This window comes from Hetaerina americana, unplaced genomic scaffold (genome assembly GCF_022747635.1).
Source record: "Hetaerina americana unplaced genomic scaffold, ioHetAmer1.1.p SCAF_1, whole genome shotgun sequence".
Taxonomy (NCBI): domain Eukaryota; kingdom Metazoa; phylum Arthropoda; class Insecta; order Odonata; family Calopterygidae; genus Hetaerina; species Hetaerina americana.
Window position 1 is genome coordinate 11,258,670 of NW_027286069.1, and position 17,095 is coordinate 11,275,764.

The 17,095-nt window shown below is 36.0% G+C and overlaps 1 protein-coding gene across 3 annotated transcripts in view; it reads left to right on the forward strand.

The window, feature by feature from the left end:
* The window catches only part of LOC139688040 (serine/threonine-protein kinase 11-interacting protein), a 41,592-nt gene that overhangs the window by 21,023 nt on the left and 3,474 nt on the right, over positions 1-17,095 (forward strand). For 2 of the 3 annotated variants that reach the window (XM_071585448.1, XM_071585457.1), the window contains exons 6-13: positions 40-130; positions 3,350-3,536; positions 5,378-5,522; positions 6,952-7,071; positions 7,311-7,378; positions 8,754-8,894; positions 12,763-12,872; positions 13,320-13,782. In XM_071585448.1, coding sequence (XP_071441549.1) covers positions 40-130; positions 3,350-3,536; positions 5,378-5,522; positions 6,952-7,071; positions 7,311-7,378; positions 8,754-8,894; positions 12,763-12,872; positions 13,320-13,782 — 1,325 coding nt within the window. Of the gene's footprint in view, positions 1-39; positions 131-3,349; positions 3,537-5,377; positions 5,523-6,951; positions 7,072-7,310; positions 7,379-8,753; positions 8,895-12,762; positions 12,873-13,319; positions 13,783-14,212; positions 14,282-17,095 lie in introns of all 3 variants that reach the window. The other variant, XR_011700724.1, reaches the window with a different exon arrangement.

Here is a 17,095-nt window from a genome sequence, read left to right on the forward strand (position 1 = left end):
AAGCGTAAGAATATAGCTCATTTTCATTTTTCATTTTAGCTGAATTGGGTGTTTTTCTTGTGCAGAGAGGAAGAGTTCAGAAAGAGAACTCACTTCAAATGGATGACCTACTTCTGCGTGTTACTGACAGGTGATAATCATTAATGCTCTTTGAAGATTAACAGATAAACTTATTATTAAAATGAAGTTACTGCTATTGTAGCTCTCCTGTTGAAATAATATTGTCAAAATTAATTATCAGCCCTTGTGGATGGCAATTAGTAAAAATGTGTTGGTATTCTATTGGCCTAATGGAATCCGCCTGACAAAAAACGCTTCATCATAAATGTGGTTCTTGTAACTAATCATAATATTTTTTTTATTGTGACTCATTTTAAGCGATTGGTGGATAACATGGATTTTTGAGTTAAACTGTATATCTTTATTCTCACTTCTGATTTACGTTAAGTTAATTCTGCTCCGGTGTGGTTGATTGAGCCAACATTCCAGATAAACCTTTTCGGGTGCAGATGTCTTGTAGTTTCAGTTGACTATGGTCAGCACTAATTCAGATGCAGTTGTAAAATGAAAATATGTTGTGTTCATTTCTTTTAATAGTTTATCTTAGTGTAAATAGTGAATGTTCTAGCAAATCAAATGTAGTGCATAATTATTGTTTGTATAATATTTTTGCCAGCTGTTCAATTTCCTAATATTCCGTGGCATTACCTGCAGTTTGTTACATTCATATTATGTTCTTATGGTTATGTTAAATATTTTGAACTCCCCCTTTTAATATGAAATGTTTAAAAAAAACCAAAGTTTTGAAGAGGACTGCAAACCAGTGCACATAGCTTGTTCAAACAAGTACTGCTTGCTAATGGCAACTTTAAGCAACGCAACACCATTTAGTTTTAAAACTACATCCGTTGAAGTAAACACATGTGCTAACCTCTTGTGAGATTTTTAACAAAGGGAAAATGAAAGACCTTGAAGAAGACTGAAGTGTTTTTGTTTAATGTTGCATCAAAATTGGTCTTTTAAAAATGCAGGGAAGGCCATAGGTGAACAGTGGTTGAATAGGAAGTATTTTGTTCTTAATTGGAGAAAGGTTGGTCATGGGCAGTAACACTATAAAATAAAAATTCCACCTTCCGTTTCCTTATGAACCATCTTCTCTCAATTCCAATTGATTAACATGCCTATTCCAAAGAATCCCAACACAGAGAGAACATAGCCATCACCCTAAGTTTTAATCCCAATTTGATACCCTGAATCTTCAAATAACTAATTGAGTCCACTCTTTCTCCAATTAAAACAAGAAATACATTAAACTTCCCATTTATCGATCTTTAATAAATGACTTTCCCTCTATCTTCAAACAACCTCGTCATTATGAGTTACTTCTTTCTCCTGTAGGATGCCATTGAGTTTCATTGATCAATAGCTAATGCTTTTCCCAGATTAAAGGTGGCAAGTACAGTGAAACATCCTTTCTGATGCCACAGTTATTTGTGGAAATGATACACATCAACACCTAATACAAACCCTGGGGAGATGTCTAGACAAGAAAATATAATCTTCATTTGTTCTACTTCCTAATTTGAGGGAATTATTACTGTGTTTATGTTTCCAATAGGAAAACAAAGTTCTCTCTGTTAACAGATAACAGCAGTTAGGATTTGGCAGAGTGCATTGTCTTTCTTGATGTGAAGGAGTTAGAACATCAGAAACATATTCAGGGAACTGTGGGAGATGCTGTGACAGTTATTTAAAAGGTGTAATCTGCTAATGTGCATAAAAATGCTCCTATTGCTGCATTGCAGTCTTGTTTCTATAAAGGCCCTGGTGCTTGGCCTAAAGCATTCGGCCAGAAATTAAGGGATCTGGGTTCAAATGCCTCATGTCTAAGTGAATGATTTTTGCTTTTTAAAATTGCTGCATTGTAAATGTACGAGGGTCATCCGGAAAGTAGTACCCGTTCGTGAAATAAAGACACAAAAGTAAATATTAACAAACATAAAAAATTTTATTTGAAAGAGGATACTTTAAACTACTTCTCAACATAATCTCCAAGCAAATTAAGGCATTTGTCATAACGTGTGACAAGTTTCTGTATTCCTGCTGCATAGTCCTTCGCCGCCAGCTCATTGAGATACGCGAGGGACCCATCTTGCACAAATTTTTGCATAATGCAGATGGTGTTTAACAATTTCATGAACAATTGTTCGAGAAACATTGGGAAAATGCTCACAGATGTCATCAATTGTGACGCGCCGATCGTTCCTCACGAATTCGTCAACTGAGCTCACCAGTTGGTCTGTAATGACAGACGGTCTCCCCGAACGCTCATCGTCGTGTGTGTTCCCCCTCCCCATGTTGAAGTTGCGACACCACCGCCGAACAGACGACTCGTCCATTACATTGTCTCCATACACCTCCTTTAATTGGCGATGAATATCACATGGGCGAACGTTTCTTGCATTGAGGAATTTAATCACTGCCCTCACTTCACAACTGGCGGCGTTCTCAATTTTTTTAAACATTGTAAACAATCACAGAAACAACACAGGCAATGCTAGCGTCACGCAACTTGGCTCAGAGAAGGCAGACAAGCCACTGAAGCTATCTGACCTCGTCCAGCGGCTACTCGCGTCGTCAGCACTTCATGCGGCACGAACGGGTACTACTTTCCGGATGACCCTCGTAGTTTTTTCTCAATTTGGATAACTCTGCTTGGTAAAAAATCTGATACATTTTTAATTCATGTTATCCCATTTTTCACTTCAATCCTTGAGCACATTTTAGAAGAATTCACTATTTTTGTTAAATTAGTGGAAGACAAAATTGTTATGATTTATGATATGGACCAATTCACCTTTGATCCTGTTGAGAAATTGAAAACGTTACAGGTTCAGACTTCACTTGGTAGAGGTTTTATATATCAATCAAATAAAAGAGAGGATGTATCTTATTTGGTTTGATACAATGCGTTGACTGTGATATGTCATCATCAGGTACAAATTAGTAATAAGTAATAACAATTCCTATGAAATAACCAATTGTGTTTCATCTCCAACCTCTTCCACCCATCACACTGTGTGTATACCTAAATCACAGATACCATATTATGAATTTTGCCTGATGATGTCATATTACATTGAAATGCATTGTACCAAACCAAATCATCTCTGTTGAAAAGTACGTTCTCTCTTTATTTTAATGGAAAACTTTTCTGGTTTCCTGAAGTGTGGTGTATCAACTTTTAGTTGGGAAATGGAAGTTTTATGTTGGTCAATATATATTTGTATCTCCTAAAATATTCTTTTATGCTATTTTTGGAGTGAAATACGAATTTACTTTTCAATAGGTTACTTATTGAGTGCAATGGAGCACATGGGATGGAAATGGCTCGTCGTACTCTGAGTAATTTGGTGGCAGTGTCGGAGGAGGATGTAAATGATGGTGATATTTGCAGAAAATCAGTTCGTTTGTCCTTCCGAGACAGTTACCATGTGGAAGTCCTGACATACTTTATGGATGATGAGGAGTCTGAGGTAGGTTTTGTCCAATACAAGAAGCAGTGACCCTTTAATCATGTTCCTTGTCCAAGTTCCAATTGCTTCTCCAAATATTACATTCCATCATTTACCGTGCAGGGTAGATATGCAATTGTTGTTGGCATAACAATATTTACTACTTATAACAGTTACTGTGGATGCTCTTAAGTGTATGTAAATGGCAGAAAGAGTCTACAATGTGAGGAAATAGCTTCAAGAACTGTTTTTTCATATATTTAAAAATTTTGTCCCCAAAAACCACAGAATGTTCTTGAGAAATTGCAAGAGAACAAGGTAAAAAAAAAATTGTTTCGCTATACAAGTGAAAAAGATTGTGGAATGATTAATGCCCATTGTGAGAGGCTCCATTGTATTGTTTTATACTCTCATGACAACAAATTTTATGAGGAAAAAGATATAATTTAACCAATCAAGAGAGCTTAAAAAAGAACTGGAATAGTTCCTCAGTCATGCATAGGTACCTGAGTCATTCAATAAGTCCTTAGAAAAAAATTCAAAAATATATTATTTGTAGTAGATATTATTTTTCAACATAATTTCCTTTTTTGCTCAGTACACTTTTCCCAGATTTCTCCAACATTTTAAGCCATCCATAAAGTAGGATTCCAGAAGATCCTTAAAATATGCATCTGTGTTGGCATGGCATTGTTGTTCAATGTGATTTGTTTTCCACCAAGCAATTTTTTCAAGTTTGAAAATTAAAAAAAGTAATGGGGCCAAATCTGGTGAATACAGTAGATGTTGTTTTAATTCAAACTTTAATTCCATAATTTTCACCGTTGAAACTGTGCAGGTGTGCACCAATGCATTGTCTTGATGGAAGAGAATTTCTTCTATGCTTAATGAGGACTTCTTATCTTTATTTCTTCTCTCAACCAGTGTAATATTGAGGCATAATACCCTCCATTTATTGTTTGCCCCATATGCAAGTATTCAATATAGACAATTCTGTGTGCATCCCAAAAAACTTTGGCCATCACTGTTGCCGTCAGATATCTACTGGTTTGACTGTTCCTTTGTCCCTGGAGTGTAGTAGTGTAGGTATCAATGTTTCATCCACAGTTAGCTATTTATGCAGGCAGAAACTTCTTAGGAAAGCAATGGAAAAGCTGTGAACCAGCTTCTGAATCGACCACACAATTGTATTTTTTTACACGGAAAGAAAATGTGGCCATCTTGCTCAGAATTTTTTGCACCATTTTTGTGTGTAAATCTGATGTCAGATTACTTCTTAATATGCCTGTGACCTCAACTCTTTGGCAAACTGTGATTCATCGATCACACAAAACCATATCGTGGATTTTGTCAATCATTTTGGAGAAATTTGTCACTTCCACTGATCGTCCTGAGTGATGTTTATCATTTGTGGACATATGGATATGTTTAAACTTATTTATTGAATATTAAATAGTTGCGAACCGGAGCAGATGTGCCATAAACTTCATCCAACTCTGCTGTGATCTCTTTTGGTGTTAGGCATTTTAGATAGAAGTGTTTTTCACCAGTCAAAACTCAATTTTTTCCATTTTTCTAAATAAACAAATGTTTGTTGCTTCAATCGACTCTGAAAATGAAACCATTCGATGGATATAACTGAAACTTTGCCAGCAGTCAATTAAGAGATGTGGCTTACTAAGAGCAAACTTTTTCCAATACTACTAGTGCCATCTCTTGGCATTTATAAGGAGTCATTGAACGCCCCATGGATCATGGCTTGGAGTCATAATATTCGTTCAGTAAAAAAATTATTTGTAAAAACTTAGCTAATTACAATTGAGTTATGCAAAAATGATTCATTATGACTTTATTCAAAACAGGAATTCCTGAAGCTAATTCAAGGGATGTTGGCAACTGAACACTCAAATGCAGTAGAGCCTGCTGTTCAATTTACATGCATGAGGTGCTCTACTACTTTTGCTCACAGTAGTTTCTCTTCCATTGAAAACAGCTCTCTCAGAAAAGGTAATGAAAAATCATATTCCTGTTATCAATGAAATTAGGATTTTTATTGAGATATTATAGTCAGGTTATTCCATGTCAGTTCATCCCCATGAAACCTACTCCAATACTCCAATTTTTATGAAATTCGGTGCATGCAGCGCCAAATAAAGCTGTCAATTTCACAATTAAAAATTTTCATGTGATACTACTGCATGTTGGTATTTTTAAGGTGGACATTGAACTAATCAATTCTCTTTACCATGATAATTGCATAATAGCAGAAAAGCTCTCCATAATTCAAATGAAAGTATTTGTTTCTTATTAATGAAAAACCACATATTCTCAGTACAGCAATAAGATATACTATTAATTCTCTAATTAACTATTTAATTAAATACAATAGAACCCGTTATTTACACTTTTCTCGGGACTCCAGAAAAAAATTGTTAATTGTAGGAAAATGCAAATTGTGGGTAAAGGAGAATTTTAACTGCAACATGCTAAATTACTGGAATCTGTGAGAAACATGCATAAACTGTAAAAGTATAGGATTATTATGTAAAATCTTCAACTATCATCTCTCATTATTTTATATATTGTGAATGAAAATAACAAAAACACATTAAATATCTTAGGTGCATAAAATATATAATGGTAAATTTTGTCTCCTTCCTTATTGAAACATAAAATAATAAGTTATGACTTCATCATATTACACAAAACCAAGAAAAAATAATAAAGGTTAAAGGAACAACGTCATGAAAATGCACTGTACAGGTACCTGTGGACCCTACAAATAAATAGCATAATGTATCAAGTTCTGCATACTGAAAAAAGATATTATGAGCCAAAGAAAGAATGATAATGGCTGCATCATTTCATTCTTATTTGTTATTAGGAACCATTGAATTTCTCTAAAACTTAAAAAAAGTCTGATATTTTCAACTGTTTGAATTTCTTCTGCCTTTTGGTATCTTGCTCTTTATTTTCAATTTTTTGTGGTTCATCAGCATTTACTTGCAGCAATTATCACCTGAATAGTTATTTCTGATAGTGCGGAAAGCGAGCCCTGAGTCTTGGAATGAAGGCATAGAAAGCTCTTCATTTGTTTTGTCCTCTTCATCACCATCTTCATCCAGGTGTTTATCAAAAATGTCGTCAACGCACTGTACTTGTGTTGTCACAACACAAGAATCTAATTTGACCAACTCTGAGAATTTACAATTTGCCAGAAGAAGATTCAAGTCGTGGTCTTTAGTATCATCATCATCATGAGTAACTTCAACTAGGATTTCTTCTTCACAATGAACATAAAATCCTACCTTCCTAAAGTAGCTATGTATTGTAGATTCTGTATTCTGTTATTAATTTACCTTTTCAATCATTTTGTCTCTATCCAGTATCATTATGAAGTAATTTGCTGTAATTAACTCAATTTTATGTCTTTCAGAAATGGAAGAAGACAGTATAGAAAAGGACTCTGATGCTACCCCAAAATGTCCTAAATGCAATAGTGTTGCAGTTGTTCAAAATATTTTGGAAGAAGCGAGTAATTTTCAAGAAACTTCTGGTAAGTTAATAATATTAACCGCATGATAAAAATTAATTCAATAATCTTTCTTTTTGATCAGAGTGAAATTTGAATTTTAATTAATTAATTTTTGTTGAGTTTTGAATCATATTTTGCACTTTTTTGTGATACAGACTGGCCACAATGCATAATAAATAGCCATTCTATAGGATAAGTATACATTTTTTCTTTTGAAGTAATAACATTTTTGTCTCTATTTATTATGTCATTTTTTCCAGATGTCCCAAAAGTGAAAAATGAGAGCATTCTTCCCAGTAATGTTGCTAACCAACCCGCAGAACCCAAGGTAAGAATGAGATAGGTGCACTCTAAAAATACTAGTGGAACTCACGATGTATTTGTAAATATATTAATTTAAAACAATTAAAATTTACGTAATTGATGCACCTGCTGTGAAAATAAGTTTTGTGTCCTAATTTTCCTAGCAAAACTCCGTTAATGCTTGTAGTAAGTCAGAAAATTTTTACCGCAGTTCTTAATCTTTGTGTGTTAAATATTGTGTATATTAAATATATCTTTAAATTAAGTAACATTTTTTAATAGCTGTTAAAATCTAATTTTTAAATTTCATTCTTTAATTATTTGGGTTGATAAAATAGTACAGCTGTAATATAATGTGTTCCTTTGGTGAATATTGAGATGAAAATTAGAATTAGTGTTGACGAAAATTGTGAACATTTTTTTCATACATAGAAGTACATAAGGGTGTAGTGGAAAAAAGCCTTGAGCCAAATGAAGGATAATTAGAAACATCAAATGTTTCTTGTTTTTCTTTTTTGAAGAAATATAAATAGGTTCACTAAAATGAACAATATCATAAAATGTGAATATTGCATTGTTATAAAAGTTAAAACTGGAGTTATTTCATTTCATAATTTTTATAGCAAACGCACTTACTGCCCATTCAAAAATTTGATTTAGGGCCTAAATATATTTCTTCCTGACCAGAAGGTTAGTTTGCTAGATGAGGGCAGAGCCTTGCATTATGTTAAGTCGAATAACATGTGAAATGCATACATCAGGTGAGGGAGTCCAGTTCCTGTCCCTCTGGCACCTGTGGTTTTCATGTGTGGAAGATCTGTTACCTGAAATATCACAAAACTTAACTCAGAAGCTAAGGATGCCCGAAGGCATTGCTTGGCCCTCTTGTCAGTAACCTAGTACTATACTCACTGGACTACCAAACCCCTAACTTGTGCATAACTACATTAAATATTTCTTTTATTTCTAATATATGTTGATGCAGTTTCTCATGCCGTTTAAATAACAATTAGCAAAATATTCAAATTCATAAAAAAAGAATAGGTATGCTATCAAATTCTGTAGATTGTAAGCTAAAATATTCGGGTGAAGGTCTTACGTTTGGTGACCCTAGAAACCACAGCACATGATGTTATAGAGAAAAAGAGGGTATAATTCTTCATGGCATGCTAAGTATTTTCCTATTCCTTACTTCTTTTTATGATACATTATTTTCATTTGTAAAATTTCTGTTGATATTTTATGGACTGAATAGTGAATCAAATAACTTAAGTAGTATGTATTTACTATTAAAAATTAGTCAAGAGTCTCCTATTTTCATTTATTTTGAAGGCATTTAGGCCAGAGATCGTTCTGGCAGTTGAGTCAATTCTTTGTTTTCTCTTTTTTACAATGAACAGGATCCAATAGCTCAGTGGGCTGACATAAATGTTATTGATGAAGTGCCGGCCAGTAGTGAGGCAGTTGATCATGGGCTGCAACTTCACATACTTCTAAACATTCTTCCTGATGGACAGGGGAAAGATTTTGATGTCCAGGATGTAAGTATTCAATGGATACAATTTTCTGTGATTTAATGAATACAGATAGTATAGTCGTGCAAACAAAGAAAAAGAACTAGCAACACCAACTTCTGTCGACAGTTTGAAGTTCCACTTTGAGTAAGTAAGTAATGTTTGTTTATCATTCGGCACATTGTCTTTTGAGTAAATGACATTAGAAAGAAAGGATACGCATAGGTGTGGTTAAGGTAATAGCATTTATACTTTTGGCTACAGTTGAACCGCACTTAACTAGTGTAATTCATTCTGGACACTTTATTTTAAAGCAAAATACTCACAATAAAATAATTTTTCCGGTATAAATTAACATAAGATACAATCATGCATTCCATTTTGAAAAAGATAAATTATGTATAAGTTTTATTCACAGAGATATGTATACATTATTTAGGATTGGAAATCATTTTCATCTTTTCTTCTAACATAAAATGAACCGACATGGATTGTGAGTTTGATTTGTAGAAAGCGTAATATAACCAAAATTAATATTTTATTAGTTATGATACCTAATTCTTTTTTACTAGAAAGATGTCTTGAGACATTTGTGTTTGCTTATGTTTCAAAGTGTTGTGAAAATGCAACACAGCATTATCATTAACGAAATTTGTAGCATGCATAGTCACTGCCTAACTAGGGTGATGCTTCTTCGGCCATTGATAATCCAGGCATCTTCTTAACAAGGTCATTGTAAATCACTTTCGTCTTCTCACAAATGATGTTCTTGTCAATAGGATCACCTTGTGATTGCTTTTCGTTTATTCATCTGAGAAGCAAACTTTCATCATCATTGTGGATATGTGCATAGATATTCGTATCACTCACTTTGAAGCATCTATCTCCTTTATTTTGTCCTTGTTCTTGTGGTTAGTACAAATCGTTGATGTCGACTGGTTATTTGTGCTTGACCAGCCATGCTCACACCTGTTCTTGTTCATCAAAGTTTTTACTTTCCATTTCTGTGGTTATTTGTATTCTACTGTTGGTTTTTCTGTTGGAACATTTTAAAAACTATGCACAAAATATTATTAAACTTTGCACCAAAAAATCACAAATATTATGTCATAACAAAAGTTTGGAAAAATTTATAACTACTCAAACTGAAGCAGCAGGCATAAAACCATTCCAGGAATTCTCTTCTCCTCATCACTCATTATGCAAAACATCACTTGTTAAGCGAATCATTAAAAGAAAATATTTTTTCTCATAATGCATATTACTCATTGCATAAGGTGCTTGTTAGGCACTTGTTGACATGTTCCACTATTGTTTGAATAAAAGAGAGGGAGCATTTATTGCGTCTGGTCCTGAGGCATGCAACGTACATTGTTTTAATAAAAATCGGGATTTTTCGGAAATACTGCTTTTGCTTGGCCCTGAGGATGCAGATTTGAAGACATTATACTTTATTTTGAATTGCTATTGCTAAAGAAGAGTCATGAGAGAAAATTGAGAATTTGCATCCCTTGGAGAATTAGAGTAAGTGCCACTGTAGCATATTTGTGGCCAGTTTTGGCGATAAACTTCAGCTGTGTATCTTGGTTCCATTAATAACTGTTCATGAATGATACCACTCTCTTCTGAACATGCACACGATGAACAGACCTTGCGAACAACTATAAGATTTCTGAGGAATCAAACGCATGGGGTAATGGTGGGGGATGGGTTATTGGACAATAAAGTTTTATGCATTACTTTTTTTCTTTATGTGCTTACTATTGATGAATGAATAGTTTTTGGTCTTGGGGGTTCAGACATCCCTTGACTCTCAGTCCTCCATATAAGTATGCTCCTGCCATTCCTGGCAGTGAAGACATCAGGTCATCAGGACATCAGACAGATCAGGGGAAAGAGGCTTTCATTGTGGGTTTGCTGGGAATTGGAATGACAAAAGAATGATCCAAATATCTCACATCAATCTGTTATTTTCCTCTGTACCCCTTGGTTTTATGAAGAGGTTGAGGGGAAATGGTTTCTTCCAAATTATGAAATGTCAAATAAGCAAAACACTCTTGGTTATTCGCATTACTCTTAATTTTTTGGAAAACCAAGAGAGTTCGGTTTTCTTATTTATCATGAAGCACTTTCACCTTGTGACCCTAGATGCTGTTAATTTTATTTGATGGTGAAGTTCCTGAATGCAGCAAAAAATATCAAATACACCACCTTTGATTGTAAACTTGGAAACGAAAAAAATACGTAATGTGACTATGTTTCTTAGAATTGCATTTGTCTTCAAACAACCAGGGTACACATTTAGATATGATTCAGCATTAAGAAACCATAAACCAGTAATCAACCCGAAGTTCGGTTTGTTAGGTGATGGTAGAGATCACCCAGTTCTAAGCCCGACGGCATCTGAAATTCACACATCAGGGTAGGGGAGCTAGTTCCTTTCCCTGTCCTAGTTTTGGTTTCCCATGAAGATCTGGTACCCGAAAAATCACATAGCTTGGGTGGAGCTACAGGTGCATAGATTGACTTACCCCGGAATCGAACCTCGGACCCTCCGGTCAGTATCCCAACGCTCTACTCCTGAACTGCCACAACCCAGATTCAGCATATATCACATTATTTGCTTTATTCTGCCACATTATTAATATTTATTAACAAGCTACGATATTAGAACAATCAACCTGATTTACATCTAAATATTATGCTATTTTCAAAATGATTTAGTTTTAAGTAGTACATGAAAATAGTAGTAATTCTTTTGTTTTTCTTCTTCCATTCTCTAAATAAATGCTTTTATATTGAATCACAATTTTTTATTTGCATAATTAATTCTGTAGAAAATATTGTTGACTGGACAAATCATAATATTTTTTCATTCTAAAATTAAATTTACGCATAATGACTGTATAAACCAAAAAATTAAATATAAAGGAACTCTGTGTTTGACCACAAGAGTAATTTTCGTGGAGTCACTCATTTGAGTGTGTGAACAAATGAAAGAATTTCAGTGTAAGGTGAATGAAATTTGCTCTGTGAAATGGTCACATTTGTGTGCATACCAAAAGTTTATTTTAAAATATCCAAGGGGCAGGATGCTTATACAGTTTAATAAAATACAAGGATAAGTATGAATAAGTAAACAAGTAGTGAATTTATATGATTATGAAATATCCAGCTGATGGCATTTATGGGTTAAGCTATAAAAATATCTATGACACTGAAATGGTTAATAAATAGCCCCCACTATGCATTAACAAAACCAGTAATGGTTTGTTGGTTTATAGAGAGGTGTCTGGTGAGTTTAATTTAAAGTTAGAAATTCATAGTTCTCATGATATAGCAGGATGCACAGTTTAAATTTGAAATAATGAATATAAGCATACAAAAGTGAGGGAATAGGTGGTAACCATCAAAATTTCTCTGTAGTATCTAGCATATGGCAGTGGGGGAAGAGTAATCACACACTCATGCAAAATTTAAATACTCAGAATTTCATTACGAAATTGGTTTTAAATGTGATCAACAAGGCAAATTTAAATTTGAAAATAAATTTTACGTAAAGAGAGAAGACATATTTAAAAAATTGATTTTCCTAAAAGATATTATGTAATAGTTGCTGAAGTGATGATTATCTTGCAAAAAGTTTGATTTTGGTTTCTGGAAAGTCTTTTAATGACTTTAAAAGTAAGTGCAATTAAAATATGTATATGTATAGTTAAAAAAAATAAAAATGTGTTTGTGTAGATTTTATAATTCTTTATGCTTGGGTATGGTATAAATACTTCCTAAAACACCACATTTGAAAATGGCTTATGCTAACTAACGGTTGTGGTATGGTTTTTGGAAAATAATTTGGACACATATGATTAAATTCACTGTTTTATCTGTTGGGCAGGTGTTAATATTTCAAGGAAATTCAGGTGATGCATTTTGTGGTCACATAGTCTTCTCAGCAGGCAATATTTACGTACTCAAGGAGTCAGAGCCACCTGATTCAGAAGAAAGGTGAGTTCACTTCATTTGTTTTAAGGAAATATTGGTGAATAGGATATGAGATCAATTTTAAAGCAGTAAGTAGTGTATAGCCAGATGGCCACTTGCTTAATGGTTTTGTCAGCGCTGATCTCTGGCAAATTATTTCTTGTGTTACCTATTCTGAATGATTGGATGACAAAGGTTCCCAACACTTCTCAGACAGTTCTGCCTAGCTTTGTACTATAATTGGGGCACTAATCCAAATTGATCAGCCTGAAAGTGGATTTGTTGGGCAAATGTGGAACTCACCTTTGAATAATGCATTGAGAATGTAAAATCGATGCACGACTGTTGAAGTGAATTATCTGGAAAATGCTAATTATTGATGTGAAAGAGCTGATTAGGAATGCCAGTAACATTTCAAAGAGGGCAATTCTCAGCCAATCCCCCTGACTTAAACTTATCTTTCTCTCCTAGGTCGCCAGGGGATGAGCACAGTGAACCCACTTTAGTGGAACAGCATTCTATTGAAAGCTGTCTTTCAGCAGTGAAACTTCTTTCAGGTTACCTTATTAAGTTTGAACCTGCGCCAATTAGCAATCTATGGGTATTTCCTCGTCATAAGAAGAGAATGGAGAAGATGATGGAAGAATTATGCTCTACACTGAGGGACAAGCAGGTTCTTTTAGATGAGGATCAAAGGATTAATATGAATAACAAGTTATCAGAAATTATAGTGTTTGTGCCAGCAGCTGCTATCACATGCCTAACTGGCATCTGTGGTCCATTGGAATCTTCTGTAGATGATGCACAGTATGGAATTCTGGTTTTAACCTCATCTGTGATATTTTTTGTGCCTCACAAGGAAATAGAGATATTTGTGTCCAGTTCAGAATATATACCTTCTAATGAAAGGAGAATTGCAGATCTTGTTTCTCTGGTAAGTTATTGAATGTGTTAATACCTGTTAACCCCATCCAGTTATGCCTGTACTTAAATTTTGGATTTTTTACTGCACCAAATATCCCTAATAATCTAATAGCTGTAATACAGCAATGATTAAATTTTCTTTGATGTGAGATTGAATGATAGTGAGAGCATCAATTATTAGTGCTGCTTGTCTCTGGTTAAGGTAGATTTTTAATGGACAAGGATTTTTCCGAACATTCCCTCCTCTATCATAGTCATCAACCTACCATTGGCATTTAATATACACATAGTTTTTCTGCCCTCTCTGAATGCTAATGATGTTTATAAGTTCCTGAGAGGCATGCTTAAATAAAAAAAAACTGTAAAGAGTAGCAGTGACAGCATGCATAAGAATAAAGCAGTAAATCCCTCTGAATAATCCTCTTCCCTACTATTTCCAGCCAAAATGCTGGGGTTCAAATTCCAGTGGTGGCAGAAATTTTCAGTGATATTCAGATTTGAGGGTGCATATCTATCTATGGGTGGCCCTCCCCGGACTACAACCTTGACGTGGTGGAAGGGCTTGTGCGTTCCGATGACCCCTAGAGCTGTACTGGCGGGAGTAATAATTATTGCTCCTGGTAGGGTCACCCATGCCAGATAGGTCGAAGGTTAGGAGCCAGACGAAAGGTAGTCCACGCAGCGTCTGTTCCTCAGTGAGGCGGCTGCAATGGCGTCTGACCCCAGTGGGGCGGCCAGTAAGTGATGGTGTCACGTTAAAAACACTATTGAGGAAGGCAACGGGAAACCACCTCAATTATCATTCCCTAGAAAAATATGATGGACAATAGAGATATTTTGAGTCCTGGCAACCACGGGGCTCGGCCCAATCGGCCGTGTGTCGTGCCCGGCAGCGGGGGAGGCAAGGCTTCCGCGGTCGTCATCCCACGAAACCCTTGCAAGGGAAAACCAGCAGCAGCAGGACAGAAGACGCAGGAGAAGAAGACAAAATTAGTTAGAATAGGAACGTGGAATGTTAGGACAATGATGAGGACAGGGAAATTGGAGAATGTTAAGCGAGAGATGGAAAGGGGAAATATAGATATTTTAGGTCTATGCGAGGTGAGATGGAAAGATAGCGGGGATTACTGGAGTGATAAGTATAGAATAATATACAGCGGTGGGGACGAGAGCCAACGAGGGGTTGCCATAGTATTAAATGAAGAGGTAGGAAGAAGTGTAGTCAACATAGAGCAGGTAACGGATAGAATACTACTAGTGGAGATAAAAGCAGAACCGACGAACTTAGTTATTATTCAGGTATACATGCCACCGAGCAACCATAAGGAAGTAGAGGTCGATAAGATATACGATCAGTTAGAGGACATGATCGCGTGTGTTCCAGCAGGGAAACATTTGATAGTGATGGGGGACATGAATGCGACGGTAGGCGAAGGAAGAGATGGTGATGAGGTGGGCGACTACGGTTTAGGCACGAGGAATGACCGCGGGGAGAAAGCAGTTGAGTTCTGCAGGAGACAGGGGTTAGTCATCACCAACACTTGGTTTAGACACCACAAAAGACGCAGGTATACATGGAAAATGCCAGGTGACTCAGGAGGATATCAGCTAGATTATATCCTGGTTAGACACAGGTTTAGGAATAGTGTGATAAATTCCCACAGCTTTCCGGGAGCGGATGCGGACTCAGACCACAATTTAGTTGTTATGAAATGTAGCGTACGTTTCAAAAAGATAAGGCAGGGGCGGCGAGTTAGAAAATGGAATGTAGAAGCATTAAATGGGTTGAAAAGGAAGGAATACAAACAGGCGGTAGAGAAAATAATGGAGGATGGTAAAGGGCTTATTACTATCGAAGAAAAATGGGAAATGATCAAAAAAGGGTTGTCTAAAGCCGCAAAAGACACTATTGGAACCGTTAACGCTAAAAGGACTAGGAAACCATGGATCACGGATGAGATGATTACAAAGATGGATGAGCGGCGAAAATGGAAGAATATAAATACAGAATTAGGCAAAATGAAGTACAAAGAATTGAACAATAAATTGAGGCGGGCAACAAATAAGGCAAAAGACGCATGGTGGAAGACGCAGTGCGAGGATATGGAAAGTCTCCAGAGGAAGGGCGAAATCGGTGCGCTGTACCGCAAAGTTAAATCGTTATCGGGAAGTAAGAAAGGAAGAGCTATGCTAATAGTTAGAGATAAAGCGGGTAAGGTAATAGTTGACGCAGGAAAGATCCAAGAGAGATGGAAGGAGTATATAGAAGAACTGTATAGTAAAGAACTCAGACCAACACAGTTAGACATTGAAAAAGAAAATGACGTAGAGGAAGACAGCTTAGGTCCAGGCATACTAGACAATGAGATAGAAAGGGCATTAAGGGAGATGAAACTAAATAAGGCCGTGGGGGTAGATAACATTCCCGTGGAACTTTTAAAATGCTTAGGAAAATGTGGGAGGAAGAGGCTATATGGGCTGATCCGTAGCATTTATGAGGAGGGAATCTGGCCGGAAGACTTTGTGAGAGCAGTTTTAGTTCCGATTCCGAAAAAGGTAAAGGCCACGTCATGTGAGGACTATAGGACAATTAGTTTGATATCCCACGCAGCTAAAGTTGTTCTCAGGATCATAAACAAACGGATAGAGAGTAGGGCAAATGATTACTTAGGGGATGATCAGTTTGGGTTTAGGAAGGGGAGAGGTACGCGTGATGCCATTGCAGTAATGAGATTATTAATCGAGAGGAATATAGAACACAACCAGGAGGTATTTGCCTGTTTCGTAGATTTCGAAAAAGAGTGAATTGGGAAAAACTAATGAGTATATTGCAGAAAATAGGAATAGATTGGAGGGAAAGGAGGCTAATCCGCAACCTGTACATGTCTCAGACTGCTCAGGTGCGGGTGGGAAACGGGGAGTCAGGATGGGCAGTGTTAGGAAGGGGTGTAAGGCAGGGTTGCCCATTATCACCGTTGCTGTTCAACCTGTATGCAGAGGAAATGATCAAAGAGGCATGGGAAGAACTCGAGGTAGGAATGAAAGTGGGCGGGGGATTCGTAAAATCAGTTAGGTTTGCTGATGACCAAGCTTTAGTTTGTCAGTCAGCCAAGGGGCTGCAAGCATTGCTTAGTGAATTGGAAATTCAGTGCGACAGGTATGGGATGAGAATCAATATTAATAAAACAAAGGTTATGCGATTTTCTAGAAAGAAAAAGGCTAAGCTAAACATTAAAATAGGAGGGCAAAAACTAGAGCAGGTAGAACAGTTTACGTATCTCGGAAGTGTTTTGGACCAGCACGGTCAAAGTAGTAGGGACGTA